We start from the raw sequence: 20,812 nt of genomic DNA, 5'->3' as shown, positions 1-20,812 counted from the left end.
TGGAGTATGTAATTGTAGTGACTAAAGTAATTAAAATCAACAGCATGCCAAGCAGTCTGGGTGACAGATATGTTAACTACTCCCCTAATAGCAGCTAGCTACAGACACAGATGTGAGCGCATTGTCAATGACAGGAGGAGAAAATATTTATAATCACCTCCAATAATTCTGCTTATACCAGGGTTTTCTTTAACATTAGGAGTTAAAAGTCATTTTCAGTAAACAGAAACGACTTTTCAGAACATACTGGTCTCTGTCTTTCAGTACAAAACTCATTAATCAAATCATAAATGGAATGAAATGTAGAGAAATGGAAAAGAAAAAAGGAAAAAAAATAAAAACCCCAAACCTGAAGAAAACTAAAGATGTGCTGTCATTTGCAAGGTTTTCAATTGGTTTATAGAATACTTTATTTTCCTCTTACCTGCAAGTGTTTCTCTAGGCCATCAAGCCACAATTACCTCACACGAAATATTTCCCCCTCCATCAGTTCAAACCTAGTAATGTTGGCTCAGGATCTGACATTCACAACATTTTGCACAGAACAAGAGATCTTCCTAGAAGTCCTTGGAAATGATTCTATGATTCTATGAAATACATTTTCCATGCAAAAGACAAACTCCACATATTAAAAAAGGACCAAGAGAATGTTTGCCTGGACTTCCTCAAATAATGCAGCAAGAGACCACTGCACTTTTCTATGTTAGAAGGAGCTGAAAACAAGGAGGAATCAAGAGGTCTGCAGTATGAACTGATGTAGCAGAGGATTTCCTATGCCAATGAAAGCTGCTTGTTCAATTTCATAGATGAAAGCAGGTATGCCAGTAAAAGTGAGAATGACAGCAAGAAAATCTCAATTCAGCCACAATACACAATCCATGAGGTTAAACAATGAGATCACTCAACACACAAAACCCCTCTGTATAAAAGCTAGTTTCTGCATCAGATCGTGATACTTGATACTTGAATGGAGAATGTGCAGTGGAAGCTGCATGGACTCAAGTTGTGAAGATTAGCACAATTCTTGGCTAAGAGATTAAGATATCATACAGTAGGAACTGAGCTTGATACAGGGTTAAGTATATTAAATCAGAACACTCTATCACAGAACAGTATCTTCTAGTAGGTAGTAAGTGCTCCTGAGCTGGAAACATCTATGCATATAGGTTGCAGGATGATCCACAATGAACTGCTGGCATCTGTAAGGAAAGACAACGTGGTGAGGTGAGATAAGGCTCAGGAACACCACGAGTCATTCCTGCAGAAGAAATGGGATTTCTCAAGGAATGTTGTGTTCAAATATGATCACCCATGGTCAAGAACAACAAAAGTAAACGAAAAGATTGGACTGAAATAATGAAATAATGTCTGAGAGAAAATACAACTGTTCCCTAGGCATACCCACAAAGAACACCAGGAAACGAGAAGTGCTGCTTAGGTAAAGGATAATGTTGGCATATGAGTAAACACTTTGGAATTTAGGCTGGAGATTAAAAGAACGTTTTTGAGAAGGGAATTTTTGAGGCAGACTTCCAGGTAGAATGGTGGGGCAAACAACATAGCTGATTCTAGAATGGAGCTTGCTCAGCTCATGGAAGTGGTAGTATCATATAGTGAATGCAACCATAAGGTACCTTACTCACCCAGGAGGCCTCTTCCAGTACTATGCTCCTAATGAGCAAGCAGCAATTATTTGAGGACAATCTACAGTCCCTTAGAAATGGAAGAAATACATACAAATGGTAATGTTTAAATTACTGTGGAGATAGCCCTCAGTAGGTCCATGCCTGCCTCATTCCTAAAGTGTTTTGCTTTTTGTTTGCTCCATATTAGACCGTAAGTATTTAGTTCAGCTATAGTCTGACCACTCAGTACTTCAAAATCCTCATGTAATTTAGGCTTCATCTCCAAAACTGGACCCTCATGTTTTAGAGAAAAGCATGAATCTATTATGTTCAGTTACAACTTGCATTTAGGAAGGGAATCAAGCCTAAACTAGCCCTAGAATAGGTCCTCTGTCAGGAACCAAAGTGAAGTTTTTCATAAATGACTGTGTCTGACTCTGTGAGCCATCTGGCAAAATATCTTCACATATACTGTTTCCCACCCTCCTGTGATTACTTGTGAGCTCCCACAATGTGCTGAAAGATATGCCTGCTATTCTGTTGTCAAATCCTTTAGGACATTTTTTTGCCTAATAAGAACTGAGGTGTCAATCTAAAAAAGGCTCCCTTTCCTTACTGCTTGTATCTTTAACAGTATATAAAATAGTCTAGGCTCAATTTACTAGCATTTTCTTTTGAGTAGCCCCAGTCAGCTATGGGGATGGCTGGGAAAATTAATTGCTACTGTCATTTGCTTCATAAAGCAGTTGCTTATGAGAGTGAACTAATGGAAAGATGCTACGGATACAGACTTTCAACCATAATATTGCTACTTCTCTGATCCAAGATACCCACAATATGCCATATATCATCTAAATAGGTCATGGGATCTACTGTTCTTATAAAATAGCAACTGAATCAAGAAATTATGAATCTGGATATGGACTGAAGTAACACTCCCTACCCAAGCCATCAGAAGACCCCAAATGTGAAGACAGGCATGTTGCAATTGCGTTAGACATTAATAAATGCAAAATCTAAGTCACTAACCAGAGATTATTCCTAAATTTGACCCCAAAGTGTATGTTATTCCCAAATCGACAATACCTGTTTCTATGGGCTTAACTTTAGATAGGTGAACAGTTTTATCAGCATTAACAGAAATTAAATATTTGTTGAAATCAGCTGTAGTTATGAGGCCATAATTTGCACAGCAAGAACTGCTAGTTCTTCTCCATAGCAATAGAGAGAGACTACATTAAGCTGCTGGAATCATTCATATATTTCCAAATATGCAATTGAAAGTATATCAACACACTGGATGAAGCTCTGTGAAGATGTGAAACCGAAAACACTGGAATACAGGACTTATATTGTGCTGTGACTTGAGGATGAACCCCAGCTCTGAGTTTTTCTCCTTCAGCCTTTCTGTAGACTAGTGTTTAAGTGATAGGCCAACACTTGCTCTGTCAGCACAGAACTCTCCCAGTTCTCTGCACTTGCAGGCTAGATTATCAGCTCTTGCACAGGTGGTAGAAAAATTGCTTATGTGAAAGATTGAATGCTCCAGCAAAGAAGTATGTACAGGCTAGAGCAGTGATGACAGAAGAGAGATGCAGTCATCTATGAGGACACAAATATTAAGAAAAAAAGTGAACTAAGATGATACAAATAGCTGAAAAGCGCGAGCAATGGGATGGAATTAAATAAAGGAAAGTATGAACGGAACATCAGGGGACAAACACTTTGTCAAAAAGATCTAGTATTGTGTAGTATTATGTCCCATGAGAATAGTCATTGCATTTTTCCACAAAATGTGGTAGAAACCATGCTGGAGGGAGCAAAATTATGAACAGAGTAATCTAATGTTTGCTTTGTGCTTGCAAAATTAAGCAGTTCTGATTCTCTGCATTTTGACATTCTTCCTCAGTGGTGGGAAACACACCAAAACAAACACAAATACATATCTATGTATGTTAGGGCCTGGATTTTGGTCCCCTGACAGGAGAGGGAGAACATTTCAACACAAACAAAAACTGTTTATTTTGCCATGACCACAACGAAAACTTAAAACTCTTAAGTTATAGAAAGATCTTGATGGTCACTGCTGGTTGTAAACACTTCACATGCAGCTTTTGCTGAGGTGCTTATCTCAGTGACCAAGCAGATGTCAGCCCCTTTGATTCAACCAATTTCAGTCCTAAATGGATATAGAGGAGAAGGAATAATTTCTCCCATAGGAGATTAGAAAGAGGAAGATTAGTATAATTAGTTTAGACTTTCTGTGCTTTTTCACAAGCAGGAAAAAACAAAAAACCCACAGAATCATATGGCAAAAAACCAGACCAGATGGTATGAACAGACACCTAGCTGATGCAGAGACCTAGTTGAAGTGACAAGTGATTTTGACATGAGGGAAAGAGCTGAGTTCTTAGAAGCAGAAGCTGAAAAAGATGCAATGAAAACAAACAAAAAAAAAGGACAAACGAATCTCCTGGTACTGCTGTTACACAAAGTGGAGGTTTTACTTGATTTGCATCTCTTGGAGAAGGTAGACTAGGCTTTGGTATAACCTTAGCTAAACTTTCTCTTAAGGTCTCACTTTCAAAGAAACAAAATTATAAAATAGTATGCATAAGGCAATGGTTGCTTCCATCCTGACACTTGCTACATCTTTAACTCAGAAGGAAACCCCTTTTGACATCTACTCAGTTAGGTCCACCAGGTAGAACATCTTCTCAAAATATAAAACATAATCATTACAAGCAATGAAACTGATTGAGTGGAGCTGTGATCTCAAATACATGCATACACACAAAACCTCTAGAAACCATAGCTTATGTAATTGAAGACTCTATGCAATTAGCTCATCAATCTGCAACCATCTACAAAAGGAATACCTTCAAGTTCAATGTAAACAGAATTTACACATTTTGTAAGTATGTAACGACATGAAGAACTTGGACAGAGAAGGACTGGAGATAGGAGAGTAGTCCTGAATATGCTTCATTTTAGAGAACTGATTTCTCAACATGAACTGTTTGGATTTCACTAAACTGAAAGTATTCCAAGACAAAGAAGACTGTTTCTAAAGTGTTTCTTCAAAGGCCTACATTTTGATTTGACAGTAATTTAAAGTAGGATTCTTTGAAGTAAGCTGTTACTAAATAAAAAAGTATCAGAGCCTAAAGCAGAACGAGAACTTTTGTATTTAAACTCCATGTTCATTCTATGTATCTTTTGGTCTCAATTATCTTCTCAAGTGAATTCTGGATTTGGCACTCTGTCTACATGGTGACATAATCTTCACCCTTCTTCGCAAGGGCGTAAGTGAAAGGGCAATCTCTATAAGGTGTTCTTCCTGCAAACCAGAAGGCTTACAGTCTCACTGGAAAACACTGTCACTTAAAAAAAGGAAAGGAAGAACAGGTTCAGGGAGGAACCACTGCACCACTATGACTAAATACACAGGCATCCAATTTTTTAAAAATCTGACTTTCAGTTCCAGAAAGGTCTGAGTTTTCACACTGCCCAGGTTACAGGTAATAACAATCAAAGCAACTGGCTGCCCAGGGAAATTCACAAATCATTTGCTCTAAGCATCACAACAAGTAGACCTACTCCCCTGGAAAACAATCTGTTTAAAAAGCAAGGATAGAGGAGCAGAGAAACTTTATCTACTATGAATACCAGAAGCTTATTCCATCAGGAACAGTCTATTTAGCAGCCATAACTATTTCTGCTGTAAATAACGTGGATATGTGTTAAATCAGAGCCAAAAATCTTTTCAGAATTCCAACAGTATTGAGGTCATCTGCACTCTATTGACAGACACTGAACTCCGAAACCATAATGATGTAGCTCAGCAACAGTGCACGCCGTCCGGCTAATGAGGCCCTTTTTCCATGAATAATGAGTATGGACATCAGCTCTGTTGCCAGGTACATAATATATAAACAATTTAACACATGGCTTTTGGTAAAGCAGTGTGTCTGCCTGCAGAGGTTGAGGTTTCACATAATGTGATCCAACTTTCTAGCCCAGGGTGGGGGCAGACTGCTCAAGGAAATAATTTGTTCATATGTTATCAAAATACAATAAATCAGGTTTGGTCTTAGTCAAAAAAAGGCAGTGGAGTGGGACCAACAGAAACCACAGATAGGAAAGTATAAATGAGTTCATTGTTTTATATTCTAATAAATCTTACAACACATGAAGCTGATGAGTTCTAAAATGAGCTGAGACTCCCTGAGATGGGCCTTCTGAGACTCATGAACTATAAGGGTTATACTGGTTAAGACTGCTGAGTCCTTGTATACACCTAGTGTATGCACACACCTTTGTTTCTACATGACAAAGCATGAGTTGAAACTGAGGTTCAAAGTCAGAAGAGTTTTATTTTGAAAAGCCTCATTTGTTATATTCATGACCTTAGTTTTGATTCGATCAGATGCTTTTAAGAAAACAAAACATGCCTTCAAGTTTTAGCAGCTTCCATGACACTAAGTGCCACCATGGTATTGTTTAAAACTACGTATCAGTGCTTTAATATGTAAAAGTAAAGCTGGAACAGGAGTTTAGTTTGAGACTTGGGAGGGCATGGCTTAACTCCCTGTTCTGTCACAGTTTTGTTATCTCCCATGACTATTATCTCATAACTACACTACGGACTAGAAGATGCCAAGATCCTGTGGTGCCTGGAGCAGAAAAATGGGCATTTCTGTTTACTTGTGTCTTAATGAGCCAAAATAAAGTTCATGGGGATCTACACCTGTGTCACAGGAATACTGACACACAAAATGCTACAAGAAAGGCTCTGATGTCACCACTTTAACTTCAACCACTTTGCTTCAACCAGACGAAGCACCTCCAAGATCTCTCCCAAGGTCATTACTGCTACTGGATGGCAGTACTCAAGGACCTGGGTGACATTTTTATCTCTGCTTAGAATGATTCCAGAAAGAGTTTAAAACATTGCAGGCTGGACTGTTGCAGTGACTACAGTTGCCTGTAATCAGCTGCTTATTTATCTTGTGCTAAACAACTTCAGCTCTGCTACAGTCTGCTGCAGGGGTCTGAAATTCGGCAGTATGATTGTTAGTATCAAGCCAATGATTTCTTGCTAGCCTAAGATGTTAGAAGAAAGCAGTAAGTACATACTCATTAAAAGGTTCTGCAATTTTTTTGGTATACCCTCCAAAGATTCTTTGCTCATTAAGTACACAGGTGTCAGAACCCCAATAAACTTCTGTGCCATCCCCTTGCCACTGTTCCATGTGACAATATGGGGCCAAGTACTGGGGCTGATAATAAGCTCTAACTGTTCAGTTTTTTGGCACCCAGGCAATGCAGAAGGAAAAATTAAATGAAGAGGATGCAGAAGCCACAGAGAAAAGAGTACATAGAAAGAATGTCTAGTAAGATAGGAGCTGGAAAGCAGATGAGGAGATGTACCATGACCATCACTGCCCTGAAGACTGGGATAGGTAGTTAAGAGAGGCAGAAAAGTATGCAAGTTGATGAATGCTGCTGAAGGGAACTGGATTATATTCCTGTTTCTATCAAAAGTTTTTACATAATACCAAGAAAACCCATTTAACGTAAACTAAACAAAGTATGCCAGTTGGCATTTCTTATGCCATCCTTTCTCTGCTTGAGGCCCTAGTGTCAGGAATTCAGGTTCAAAGGCCTAAAACTGAAGGCAGCAGGAGATGTGATTTGAACATAAAGAGTGATGTAATATTGCATAAACCGATGTCTACTGAAAAATGCTGAAAATTAATGCAAAAAGTTCATCTAATCTTCTGAGCTTTCCAAGTTTTCCCATAAGACATGAAGTCTGCTACTCACTAGTGTGCTGTAAAGTTAAATCAATTAACGTCTGTAAAACACTTGTATGCTAGTAAGTCAACATTCATATCAAAGTCCACAAGGGAACTGATAATCCTTCCTTCAGACAAGGTCTGAACAGCAGGCAATAAAAAGTCTGCAGAACCTAACAGAACTTCTAAACATCAACAGAAAGCAAAGAGCACTGAAGAGCTGCCAGTGAGTTCCATTATGCTGTACAATGAATTATGCATGGTCTGCCAGAAAAAAATGCATAATATTTAATTTTTTGATTAAGGACTGTGTAAAAGCATCCATGAAGCTTGTGATCAAGAGTTTGACTTGGAAACATTGCTTCTGTGCTTACCATATAGAGAAAATATAAATATATATGAACTTACCATCATACTTTGCTAAAACTGCCTGGACATCTGCATATGCTTGCAGTTCCAACAAAGCCTCTAGCAGGTTTTCATGGATGTTGAACATGCTGAGCAGAGGAAACTCCTTCATCAGCTAAAATCAGTAACATAGGAAAGGGTTAGATTACTAACATGAAAAGGACTTGTTCAAAATGCACTGAAATAACCACAGCCAATTTCTAACCCCTCAGTTCCCCTGTTCTTGAGTTTTTAATGGATACTGGGTCAGGTTTCTTGACAAGACATACTTTGCAAAGGATGTAATTATTCAAATCCAGGAACACAGCTGCCTGAATACGTAAATCTCCTTCAAGAGACTTAAGAGGCTTCTTCACAGTAAAGAAGATTCTTCTCATTGTACTAAAAAAGAATCTTCAACAACGTAGCTTCTGTGTATCAACAGTGAGTAATTCAGCACCCCTCTAGTGTATCAGTTGATAGACAACCTCATAAAATACATTGTAAAACAAACAGAAGAAGCTTACACATATGCGACTATATTATAAAGTATGTGCTACTAGGATCTGTAATTATAGATACTTTAGGACACAACTACTATTGTGGCCAGTAATAAGAAGGGTAAAGTTTAACACTATAACTAGGAATCCATGTTGCATGACAAACTGAATGAAATGCGTAGTTAAAATAATCTAATCTTTTTATATGTAAGTACCTTTACTTTACAAACTAACCCTTTGAGAGACACCAGGGATTTGTTCTTGGACATCCTCAGTTTTGGTGTCTGCACAGATTCAAATGACTGAAGCTGATACTCTATTGCAACTACTTTTTGAAGCCACACTTACTAAGAAACAGCCATGGTTTTTACTGCAGAATTGGTTAAATAATATTTTTATTGTCAGAATGATTCTCTAAAGAACTGAAGTGTTGAAAGATCCTTGCTTCCTTGTGTCCTCTATTGTTCTTATACCTTAACATGATGTAGGTTCAGCACAAAAAGGTTCCACACCTTGTGGAGCTGATATTACTGCTGTTCTTCAGGAACTTGCAGGAGACACTATGATACACAATCTCTCCGAGATGGTTTACGAGAACAGAAATACTGTAATAAGTGAAGTAAAGATAATGATTCAAGGTCAACCTTGCTCCACTTGAAAATAACAGGTTGGACCTGAAACATCTGTCACTTAATGAACCTACCTCTGAAGACAGAAATACAGAAACTGATGAGAATCTGAAAATCTTAGTATCACAAACAGACAACATAAACAAAAAAAGCCAGAAATAAGAAGGGTGGAGAGTCACCAAGAACCTTAGAAAATAAGAAACAGGTAACACACTAAACCTTCTTCACTCTATTAAGGAAGAGACCTTAACAGGTAATCACAGATACGAAGCACAGAGAATTTCTTCCTAGCATTAACACTCTGGCATAAGCTAATACAAGAACTATTCTGACACTAAGGGATAAGTCTGTCTAATTTGGCTCTTTGGATAGTATTGACTTTGCTGCACTTTGAGGATTATTAAAGTATCAAAGGCAGGGACGGCAGTCCTTTGTTCAACTGATTATATAACTTTCTGGTGGAAATCATGATTACTGAGACAAGGAGTTGAAAGAGCTCGCCGAATTTTTGATGCTAATGGCCATCAAAATGGCCAAATGGCCCCATCAGATGGGGATGGCCATCAAGCTCCTGTCTCCAATGGTAGGAGCTGAACTTGTGAAAAAGAACACAAACAAAACTGCATAGTTTGCAGGCTTTTGTCTTCCTCCATTTTACCAAAAACAGACCACAGGCCTTAGTGCTCCTCTAGGCAATGGGAAGGATTTGACAATAAAATAAGAAGTTTAAGTCATTGCTCATGAAAAAAAATAACTGCAGGTGAAAATTCACATAGCTGGATTCATCAGTTAGGGACCCATCATACAGCCTACTTCTCTTCATCCCTGTCCTTACTCATGATTGCATTTTTAACAGAGGAAGCTACTATTTGGCAGGAAAAAGCATGACAGAACCTGGCCCTACGTGAACAGTGATCTAAAGTTCAGAATGAACATATTACAAAGAAACCCTTCCAAGGGATTAAGAAAATTATCCCAGCTCATTGAGAAGGAATAATGGCTGGCAGAATAAAGTTCTCTCCACCACTGAAGAAAAGGGAAGAGCAGCAACTAGTTATAGATGAATTGTGGCCAGTAAAAGCTCTTACTCTGGTTCTCCATTTCACACAGACATCACTCACTGATCATTCTTTTTTTTCTATTTTGATTAGGTTCTGTCAGAGTGATAAACCCTGCCTAAGACACCAGCAGAATAAATGTCACTTTTTGGACTGCCAGGACTTCAAACTGACAAGTGTTAATAGAGGTTTCATCTGTGAAAGGTCAAATGTTAAGAACTACAGCCAGTTACTATGAACTCAGTTGATATTGTAGCTGCAAAAATAAAACACCTCCAAATATCCACTCAGCTATTCAAACACTCACTGTGCACAAACGACAGCATGTTTGCTATTAAAAAAAGAGAGAGGACATGAACTCATTTCTGTCATTTCAAGATACAGAGTATATAGTTTTCACTGCAAATAACTTTCAGTCACAGTAAAAATTTGATTTTTGAGAAACTTCCCAGAAAGTAAAGCCACTCAGATGGAAGAATATCACTGGGGAAATAAAACAATGACACAAAGGTTGCAACATAGGCCTGCTGAGTAGTCAGGGCAGGCCACACACTGAATCATTCTGAGGAGCAAAGGAGAGAAGGCTATGAGCCTGCTCCCCTCCCTTCAGATGGTGAGTAAGGCTGGCTCATACTCCACAGAGAGATGCAAAGATGGGCATGTTATTCCTGAATACAGTATGAAGAATGCACCCTCGAGTTCCCCAGACCTCTAATGTGGACTCCAGTTTAAGATGCACAGACCTCACCCTGCACCCAAACATTTATTTTCTGTCCAGTAAACACAGTGACCAACTGGACTAAAAGCTGAAGTGACCAGAAGCTTCCATATAGTTTGGCTTATCAATTTTAATTCTCATTATGTCTTTACTGTAACCTGACAAATGCTTTCGAGTGGCAAGCACTGCACTCCAAGAAAAGATGAAGACTCTGTTACCATCTTTCTCCACGCCTTAAGATCTCAAGAGACAGCCATTGAACTCAGCCCTCGGGATTTCTCACCACAGCTGCTATAGCTTTTCATGTGAACATTACTTAGGACTAAAAGATTCATTATCATGGAATGGTTTGGGTTGGAAGTGACCTTAAAGATCGTCTAGTTCCATCCCCTCTGCCACAGTATGGGACAATTGTAAAATTCCAGTTAGTTGGTTTCTGAGCTGGTATGAAAGAACAGCGGTTCACTGAGCAAAGCTTATTTTCATACCATATGAAAACAGATACCACATGGCTATGCATGTATTCCCTTTTTACAATATAAGGATGTTCAAACAGCTATTGAACATATCATACCAAAACTATGTTCACAAGGCTTTTACTTTAAACTTGTATTGGTCAAAAGGCCTTCTAGTGATGAAATTCAGACCTGGGGCTGGGTTAACCCACATTCTGTTCTAATTGCTCTGCATGTTTTGGGGCAAAATAGGTACCTGTGTATAAAGTGGAAATGCTTTTCATTAAAAGATTCATCAGGTGTGCTGCAAATATACAGAAATGGTAGCTTTTGCAGGCAATTAATAACTTTTATATTTTTTTTAGATAAACAATATTTTGGGAGTATAAGTTTGCAGAAAAATTCTCGAAGTAAGTCTGACACAATTGGGTATCTTATCACTAGTCCTGGAAGGATCAGATTTCCAGTCTCACTCCAACCCATATTACAGAGTTCAGGTTCAAAGGTTTTGTGATGGAATATGAAAACGTGATGATCACAAAAAATGCTTTACGGTACAAGGAAAGCCACATCTGATTTATTGGATCGGGAACAAGCTTTATCTCCCAGAGAACAGTTTAATGAAGAGGGCTCCCTTCCCTGAGAATATTTCAGTCACCAGCACTTTCTCATTTAGATCTAATTTTTGAAACATTTTCAAGGAATGTAGCCTTAACTGTTGCATCCGTTCTTCTCCCTGTGCTGACATTAACATCATGCATCAATTAGCTATGATACATTATTTGTGTAGAAAACAGCTTTAAGCTACAGTTTATGACTATAACTAGACTGGACTCAAGGGAACACAGAGATGGATAAATGAATGATATTATTTATAACCTGGTGTTGAGACATTCATTCTCCATTTGCATTATGGCTATATGCACGGTCACATATTTTCTGGGCAGTGCATGCAACCATTCACTGTTACTTATATCTTCTCAAGCAAGCACATTTTAGATCAATGTATACAATTGAGTGCATTCGTAAACATGAAAAATGAATTCAACTTAAAAAGAACAAACAAAACAATACGCAGATACGGAAAATTCAGTGCAATCAGTGAAACTGTTACAACCTTAATTCCTAGTGTATCTATTCCCACAGTGAGCATCTCAAATGGTACAATCTGCCCCCTAAAAGAGCAGTGACTGAAGCTGCCATCTTCCAGCTGCAGCTGTCTACCATCACTGAAGAATCAAGCACACAGTATGGATAGCACTGTTATTTTCACAAGCACTTCACATAACTGCTTTCTGGTATGACTTGTAATCTGTAAGAACTGTTAACTGACAAGGGAGAAAAGGCATAACTCTAAGCCATTTCTGAGTAGAAAACCAGAAACCTCAATTTCTGTGGGCTTCATTGTCTACAGCTGAGCTTTCAGATGCCTAAGCTCTGACTGAAGATTAACCTGGGCTTGAGGCATTTGCAACATGTCCGTACACATTGACTCTCTGACACACTAATGCTTAAGTTTTCCTCCTGGCCAGCTCACCTGGCAAGAACAGAAGCACCGTCAGCAGCCTAAGGCTGGCACACAAAAAGGCTCTATTAACAATGTCAGATGCTTAAAAATTAGACTAACTCCTGGCCTGAAAACTGCAACTCATTCCAGCATGGGCTTTTTGTGAGTGAGATCATGTGATGTAAACAGACACCTCATAGCTCTCTGAGCTGGAAAATGATCTGAAATAAACTGGACCTACCTGAATTAAAGTTCTGCTTAATTACAGCAAAAGTAGTATTCTAATATTTAACACACTTCTCTATAGGCTGCATTCCTTTTGGCAAATAATCACTATTTTTTTTGGAAGCAGCTCCACAGTTACTCTTCCACAGCTCTGAGAAGATTGGAACTAAGAAGCGAAATCTGCCAGATCCTGTTCTTTTGGGGCTTGGAAAAGATTAGCAGTAGGACCTACATATTTTCATCTGTATGTGGAATTCAGGGAATTTGACATGTCATCTAGTGGTTGAACTTCAGAGTGTCAGAAAAGAGACCCAGATCCAGTCTACACTAACTGTGGAATGGCACATGCATAAAATTTGCAGACATTCCATTTATTATTTGCCAAATGTGAATTTAGTCCTAGTGCTCTGTAATATCCACAGACAATATTACTTGTTTTTAATGTAGGGTTACCAATGAGTCAATAAAGTGGAAAATATCTTACTGAATATGTAAAGTCTAAGGAAATATGCTAGAACATGCAGCCTTTATGTTCTCTCTTAATTGGAGGATTAAAGTCTTCAGAGTATGACTTGAGTTCTTTAAGGAACATAATTATGAAAACGCTGTTATTCAGATTGTGTTGTAAAAGTGCATGTATTTCAGGAATAAAGAGAATTTTAAAGGCAGATGTGGAATGAAACCAGAAGAGCACAAGTTGTTCCAGATGTACATTTACTACTAAAAGATCACATCACACAAAAGTAATTAACAGTGATAAATTCTAACGTTTGTTACATCAAGGATTAGTAACTTTATAAAGCACAAGAAAGTCATTATTCATGGCCCACTTCAAAAATATTCCTTTACCTGCATCATCCCAAAGCATTTTTTGCAAAACTTTGCCATATTTTCAGAAGTAGGTTTTAAAATTAAAGTGAGGGAATTATCTAGTAGCTCAAAAATGAGCTAGGAGATTCCAGAGATGAAAGAGCATAATTAAAGGACTATACAAAGCCCCTGAACATGGAGTAATGCAAAAGGGCAGACAAAAAAGGAGTCCAAGTTACCAGGGCACCTACCAAGACCGTGTGAATACATTCTATTTTAAGAGAATCACAATGCTGGAAGCCCTTAATTTCTATGAGAAGCATCATCAGGGACTGTAGTGATAGGACAAGGGGTAATGGGTTTAAACTTAAACAGCGGAAGTTTAGATTGGATATAAGGAAGAAGTTCTTTACTGTGAGGGTGATGAGGCACTGGAATGGGTTGCCCAAAGAAATGATAAATGCACCATCCCTGGCAGCGTCCAAGGACAGGCTGGACAGAACCTTGGGTGACATGGTTCAGTGTGAGGTGTCCCTGCCCATGGCAAGGGGGGTGGAACTAGATGATCTTAAGGTCCTTTCCAATCTTAAGTGTTCTATGATTCTATGATTATTAACGGGTTTAGGTAGTAGTCATCAAATTTCTAGTTTTGGAGGGGTTTGTGCAGGAACACAGTCATGACAAAAGTGAGGCACCTGCGTCATGTGCATGTAAAAGGAAGAGATAAGCACCATCAGGGGACTCACAGTAGTCTCCATTTTGCTTGAGTTCATTCAAATAAGGAATGTTCCAACCTACCCCCCTGCCCTTGCCCGTAACATGTGAATCTGTGACAAAACAAACCACATTTGAATATACAGACATGTTAAACTTGGCAATGTTAAACTTAGTATTTAACTCTGAAATGTTAAACACTGCATTTATCACTTGCTGTTATTGCCGGGCTTGGGTCTCAAAACAAGAATTAACTAAAGACACTACTCTGTGCTGTAGAATGGCAAACATCACCATGCACAAGAATAGCACTCTTCTAAATTTTGCAAGATAACCCTTGGTCTCATTTAACTAAGATGTACTTTTCCTTCAAATTTTAATAAGTGGTACTTTAAATAACTGTTGCAGATGTTAATAAAACTAGAACCCCACTCAAGCAGAGCAGCCTGCTTAACCTGGCCTGTGTAACACAAGCCAAATAATCTAACTCGCTAATCCTTGCCTCAAGCACAGAAGTATTTGGAAGAGAGAGAGTAGCTGCAATACAAGTATGTTGTTAAAGAGCTAGAGATCATTACATCTTTATTAGCAATTAGTAATCTCTTTGTTTCACACAGCTTGATAATTCAAGGTGCAGAACACTGTCCCAGCACCTTTTACCCAAGAGGAAATCAGCAATGCACACAACGATACAGAATTGAAGAAAATATTGAACAGAAAACCCTATTCAAAGCCCAGCAAAAGAGGTTGTCAGGAAAGTATGCTAACTTTGCAGAACCACCACACTGGCAAAAAATCGCTAACACCGCCGGTCATAAAATGATAAAAACCCAACTCACCCATATTGCTAAAATTGGTTTAGTATGGCTGAGTACCCATTTGAAGCCCTCAAGTGATATAACCATTTTAAATGCTCAGGGCAGCCCAACTATTTAAAGAACTTACCATGCACCTCTTTGATGTCCATTTAGCACTCTAACAGTAGAAGCTGCTTAGGTACTGATAATTCCCTGGTGTCTCCTGGGGCACAAAGTATGCGCTCAAGAGTCTGCAGGTGGGTACCAAGATGAACACTAACATCTAACATCTAATACATCTAACTGAAATACCCTCAGCAAAGTTCTCAGAGCTAGGTACACAGAATTAGACATCTAGATCCTTTCCTGTAGTCTGAAGAGTAATTTCTCAGGAGATGTGACTGATCCCAGAAATAAAATGTACTTTTCTGACCCTTATAAAGCATTTTTGTTTCTATCCTTGCCCAGAACTGAGAAGAGACCCAGAAAGTCACTGTTCTCCCTAAACCTCACTCATCTGCAAATAAAGCTGCAAAGCATGGGGCAAGTTGCAATTCCACTGTGTCTCAGAAAAGTATACTTGTTAAGACTATAAAACAGTCATGAGGGGAGCACAGGGCTATGGGATAGGAGATAAAAGACATTGCAGAATGAGTTTCTTTCATGTTCTCTCTGACAGGGGAAGCAATTAAGAGCTTCTGTTCACTCTGTCTACTAGCATGCCTTCTGCCTGCCACCATTCGCTTTCCTAAATGTGCATCACCTTTCAATGAAAGCTTGTTCCACAGTCCTTCAGAACAATCCCCTGAAGCTTGAATTAATTTAGTAATTCACTTTCTTGCATGGTACATTTTCACCTGGATATTCCAGTAACCCAATGGAGGGAAATACTGGGTCATTTCTCCTAAATTCAGTAGAGCAGTCACTGATGCAGTTGCCCACAGAGAGAAGTGCCTTTGCGCACCCTCCACATCTTCTTGCTTTTTAATCAATAAAAACCCACGAAACACAAGCCCTGCACACCTGTGCTTTCTGTCACTGAAATGGTGAGGGAATCTTCAAAGAGCAGAGAGCAGCTGGTACAAAAGGCTACCTTTGCTGGTCAGCATGTAGCTACTTGGCTTGCAACGCTGTCCACTGTAAAGATTCAACACCGAGGTATACTGGGGATTCCCCACAGACATCATTAAGGCCTTTCACCTCTGCATACACCAAATTTGCCAATGTCATTTAGAACAAACTTGTTTAAATCCTTTTAACATACTCAGCACAACAAATAAAACAAACAGCACTATAGCCTTTTTCCTCAGGGACAGTAAAAGAGATCTAGTTCCCTCACAGACTGTATCATACTCTGTAGAAACAGGAATAAAACTGGAGTAACTCTGTTGACTGGAGTTCTTCCAACAATACACTAATCAAAATGAGATCACAAGTGAACTCAATATATACAAATGACAGCTGCTGGTTTCTATAGCAAAATATAGTAAATAATCATCATCACAAAATACAAGCAAAAGCAACACCTATTTATGATGCAATTACACGCTTCCATAAAAATTTCAGGTTTGTAATTCTCATCAATTCAACTCAACTAGATGACATCCAAGCAGCCAAGCCAACAACAAAATACTATCTCAAAATTAATCACAGAAGCAACAGAAATTCCTACCCTATTTTTTAAAATTTTAAACCCCTTGGGTTTAAACAGTTTTAAATAAACTGGTTTTAAATACAGAACCACAGAATCATAGGTTAGGGTTGGAAAGAACCTTAAGATCATCTAGGTCCAACCCCTCTGGCATGGACAGGGACACCTCACACTAAACCATGTCACCCAAGGCTCTGTCCAACCTAGCCTTGAACACTGCCAGGGATGGAGCATTCACAGCTTCCTTGGGCAACCCATTCCAGTGCCTCACCACCCTAACAGGAAAGAACTTCCTCCTTATATCCAACCTAAAATTCCCCTGTTTAAGTTTTAACCCATTACCCTTTGTCCTATCACTACAGTCCCCAGTGAAGAGTCACTCCAGCATCCTTATAGGCCCCCTTCAGATACTGGAAGGCTGCTATGAGGTCTCCATGCAGCCTTCTCTTCTCCAGGCTGAACAGCCCCAACTTTCTCAACCTATCTTCATACAGGAGGTGCTTCAGGCCCTGATCATCCTCGTGGCCCTCCTCTGGACTTGTTCCAACAGTTCCATGTCCTTTTTATGTTGAGGACACCAGAAATTTCTTCAATATAGTATTAAAATATGATTTTCTTATCAGCAGTATATATAACAAAAAAAACCAACTTCATATAACCATAAAATCAAAACCTTATCTAAGTCACCAACAACTCATTTTTTTTCCATTAAGGTGTTTTAAGCAGGATCTCAGTCTTTTCTTACATAAAATTCAAGTAAGACAATCTAATACATCAGTAATATCCTCAAGATGGCCTCATGTATGCAATGAATTAAACACTCTGTAATATTTTATTTTTTCAAAGTGGCAAAGACTCACTACATCCCAATATTTCCCAGATGGTGTCATGAACCTCTTAACACTTCATTTCCATTTTGTTCCATGTCTTGAGAAACCTGTTTTCAATCTTTTAAACACAAACAGGGCCTCCGCCCTCTGTCCCCTGATGATTCAGCAGTCCCCAGCCAACATGTTCTTCGTATTTTTTTTAGGGTGAATAAATTCATCTCCTCCCTCATCAATCACACAGAAACATTCAATGACATATTCATGTTCTTCAAACTTCTTCATAAGTGTATTATTTACATCTTCTATAAAGAAATTGAGGCTATGCATTCATCTGAAATAAGTAGCTCCAAGTCAGCCTAAGGAAAGCATCTGCAAAACTGACTTGACCCCACTCTTGCTCCCAGTGTACTGGAGTTGTGACCCAGAAATACTGCTGCTTTTACATGTCATCTAGAGACCTGCTAATTCTCAGATCTGCTTGCTCACAATGAAGAGCTCTAGAGGTATCTAAATTCAGTTCTGAGAATTTGGCTTATTGTCTGCATGTGGAAAAATACACAGTATACTGAGCTGAGCTGAAGCTCTAGAACCTGAAATTCTATCTTTATACTTCCTTTGTCCTGCATCCAGTCCTTTCATTTTAGTAAAACATTCCTATTGAGAAGATCATTTTCTGTCCTTCGAGTGTCTCACAAATGATGACTTGGGCTCTCTGTTTTTTGAGATCCACATTATACCTGACTTCAACCATACACAATTTTCTTTCTAGTGACAAAGTGAGCCATTCATTAACATCAAAACTTTCTGAGTCTCACTTGCATATGAAACCTAGGACTTTCCCTAGAGGGACCACGCAAGTTCTCTGAATCCAGTGCTCTGCATACAGAATTAACCACACATATTGACATCAGCAGAAGAAGGCTTCACAGAGTATTTTTTCCACATAGCCCTATCAACAAATCACAAAACATATACAGCAGCCCATAGTTAGCTCCAGAAGTTGACATAATTATGATGTGTGACATTTGAATGTTGAATTCAAAATTTTATCTTTCTTGTATATTAATGCCAGAACTTAGAATTCCAGTGTTTGTCCCTGAACATCTCAGTATTTGTCCCAGAGTGCCTGTGTAACAAAATTCATGAAGGATCAGTAGAGCTGGCTGGACCAAACCCAACATTTTTGAAATCAACATCGTCCCATCGGACCACAAGACTGCAAAACCAGGTCGTTCTTCCTCATCCCTCTTTCTCACACTCCTAGCTGTACGATGGCTGGGTTTTCGACAAGCTCTTTTTCAGCACCTCTGCCTGGGATATCTAGCCTAGTGATTCTGGGGAGTGAGAGTTGTGTGCCTGAAAACCCCCAGATAGAGACAGGAAACAAAGTTACTCACCACTTGCCATCTGGCAGATTAGTTAGGAGGAGGACCTGCATTACTATGATGATCTCTGCTCAATGTTTTCAAGAAACATTCCTGAGTGCCCCCGTTCCAGGAGAAGATGCTGGGTGCTGGATTCTAAGCTTGCAGACTTACATGCCCTATTGCCACTGATGCAAGCGTCTCAGCTCCAGAGGAAGTCACTTGATTTTTACACTAAAATTCCCACTGACTTGCAGTGAGAACTTCCCTTTTCACTAGGCAATTTCAGGACCATTCATCTGAGCTGCATAAAGCACATTTTACAGGTGCTTCATTATGGTCTGGGACTCCATTTTGTGCATTTAAAATCTAGGTCCTTCAGCTTAAGTTGCAGAACTCTGCCTTCTGCTAGATTCATCTCTACCTCACTTTTGTGGGAATTAGAAAACCAATTGTAAGAAAGGAGGACACAGGAAACTGGTAAGCAGTTCTACCATCATAGAATCATAGAATCATAGAATAGTTAGGGTTGGAAAGGACCTCAAGATCATCTAGTTCCAACCCCCCTGCCATGGACAGGGACACCTCACACTAAACCATCACACACAAGGCTTCAGCCAACCTGGCCTTCAACACCGCCAGGGATGGAGCACTTACAACCTCCCTGGGCAACCCATTCCAGTGCCTCACCACGCTAACAGGAAAGAATTTCCTCCTTATATCCAATCTAAACTTCCCCTGTTTAAGTTTAACCCGTTACCCCTTGTCCTGTCACTACAGGCCCTGATGAAGAGTCCCTCCCCAGCATCCCTATAGGCCCCCTTCAGGTACTGGAAGGCTGCTATTAGGTCCCCATGCAGCCTTCTCTTCTCCAGGCTGAACAGCTCCAACTTCCTCAGCCTGTCTTCATACGGGAGGTGCTCCAGTCCCCGATCATCCTCGTGGCCCTCCTCTGGACTTGTTCCAGCAGTTCCATGTCCTTTTTATGTTGAGGACACCAGAACTGCACACAATACTCCAGGTGAGGTCTCACAAGAGCAGAGTAGAGGGGCAGGATCACCTCCTTCGACTTGTTGGTCACGCTCCTTTTGATGCAGCCCAGGATGCGATGCAGCCCAGCATCATCTATTCTGAGTTCTAGGACTCCATTCCTCCTTCTGTCACAGACGTCTTACTTCAGGTGAGGCAAGTCACTGCCTCAAAGAACTTTGTTCCTAATCTGCATCCAAGGGATCTCACTTGAAGAAATGCTGGGCATTTGCAGCTATATCTAAACTTGAGCATTTTACACACCTGAAACACATACAGTGCCTTACGTGGCAGCTGCCCCTCCTGCCGTCCCCAAAATAGATACTGTTTGGTGTTTCAAATTTGTAGCTTTGTAGCTTACTGATTTAAGACTACCATGGCAGCTCCCCTGCCTAAAGAACAGGGATATACTAGAACAGGGATATAGCCATCCCGCATCTCAGAGGGAAACCAGTTCATTATAGATTAATTACTTGGGCTGGACTACCCAGTAATAGGTTTTGCATGAATAAGTAACTCTGTCCTTGGGTGTGAACAGTGTAATATAAATAATGCACAGAGCCAAACTGCAGCTTTGGAAGGAGCAAACAGAATACTTAAGACCTGTTTATTAAGTTAGCAGCATTCATAACATGCTTCAGAAAAAATGTTAGGAACTTCACGATCAAACAGTAAAAGACTGTACTCCACTGCACATGTACCAGAATAGGAA

General features: G+C 39.4%; 1 protein-coding gene across 6 annotated transcripts in view; it reads right to left on the bottom strand.

The window, feature by feature from the left end:
• The window catches only part of ST7 (suppression of tumorigenicity 7), a 147,761-nt gene that overhangs the window by 27,500 nt on the left and 99,449 nt on the right, over window positions 1-20,812 (bottom strand). For all 6 annotated transcript variants that reach the window (XM_065658785.1, XM_065699808.1, XM_065699897.1 and 3 more), the window contains one exon: window positions 7,835-7,949. In XM_065658785.1, the coding sequence (XP_065514857.1) occupies window positions 7,835-7,949 (115 nt within the window). The remainder of the gene's footprint in view (window positions 1-7,834; window positions 7,950-20,812) is intronic.

The sequence above is a fragment of the Lathamus discolor genome, chromosome 1 (genome assembly GCF_037157495.1).
Source record: "Lathamus discolor isolate bLatDis1 chromosome 1, bLatDis1.hap1, whole genome shotgun sequence".
Classification (NCBI taxonomy): Eukaryota; Metazoa; Chordata; class Aves; order Psittaciformes; family Psittacidae; genus Lathamus; species Lathamus discolor.
This window is presented reverse-complemented; position numbering and strand designations above follow the sequence as displayed.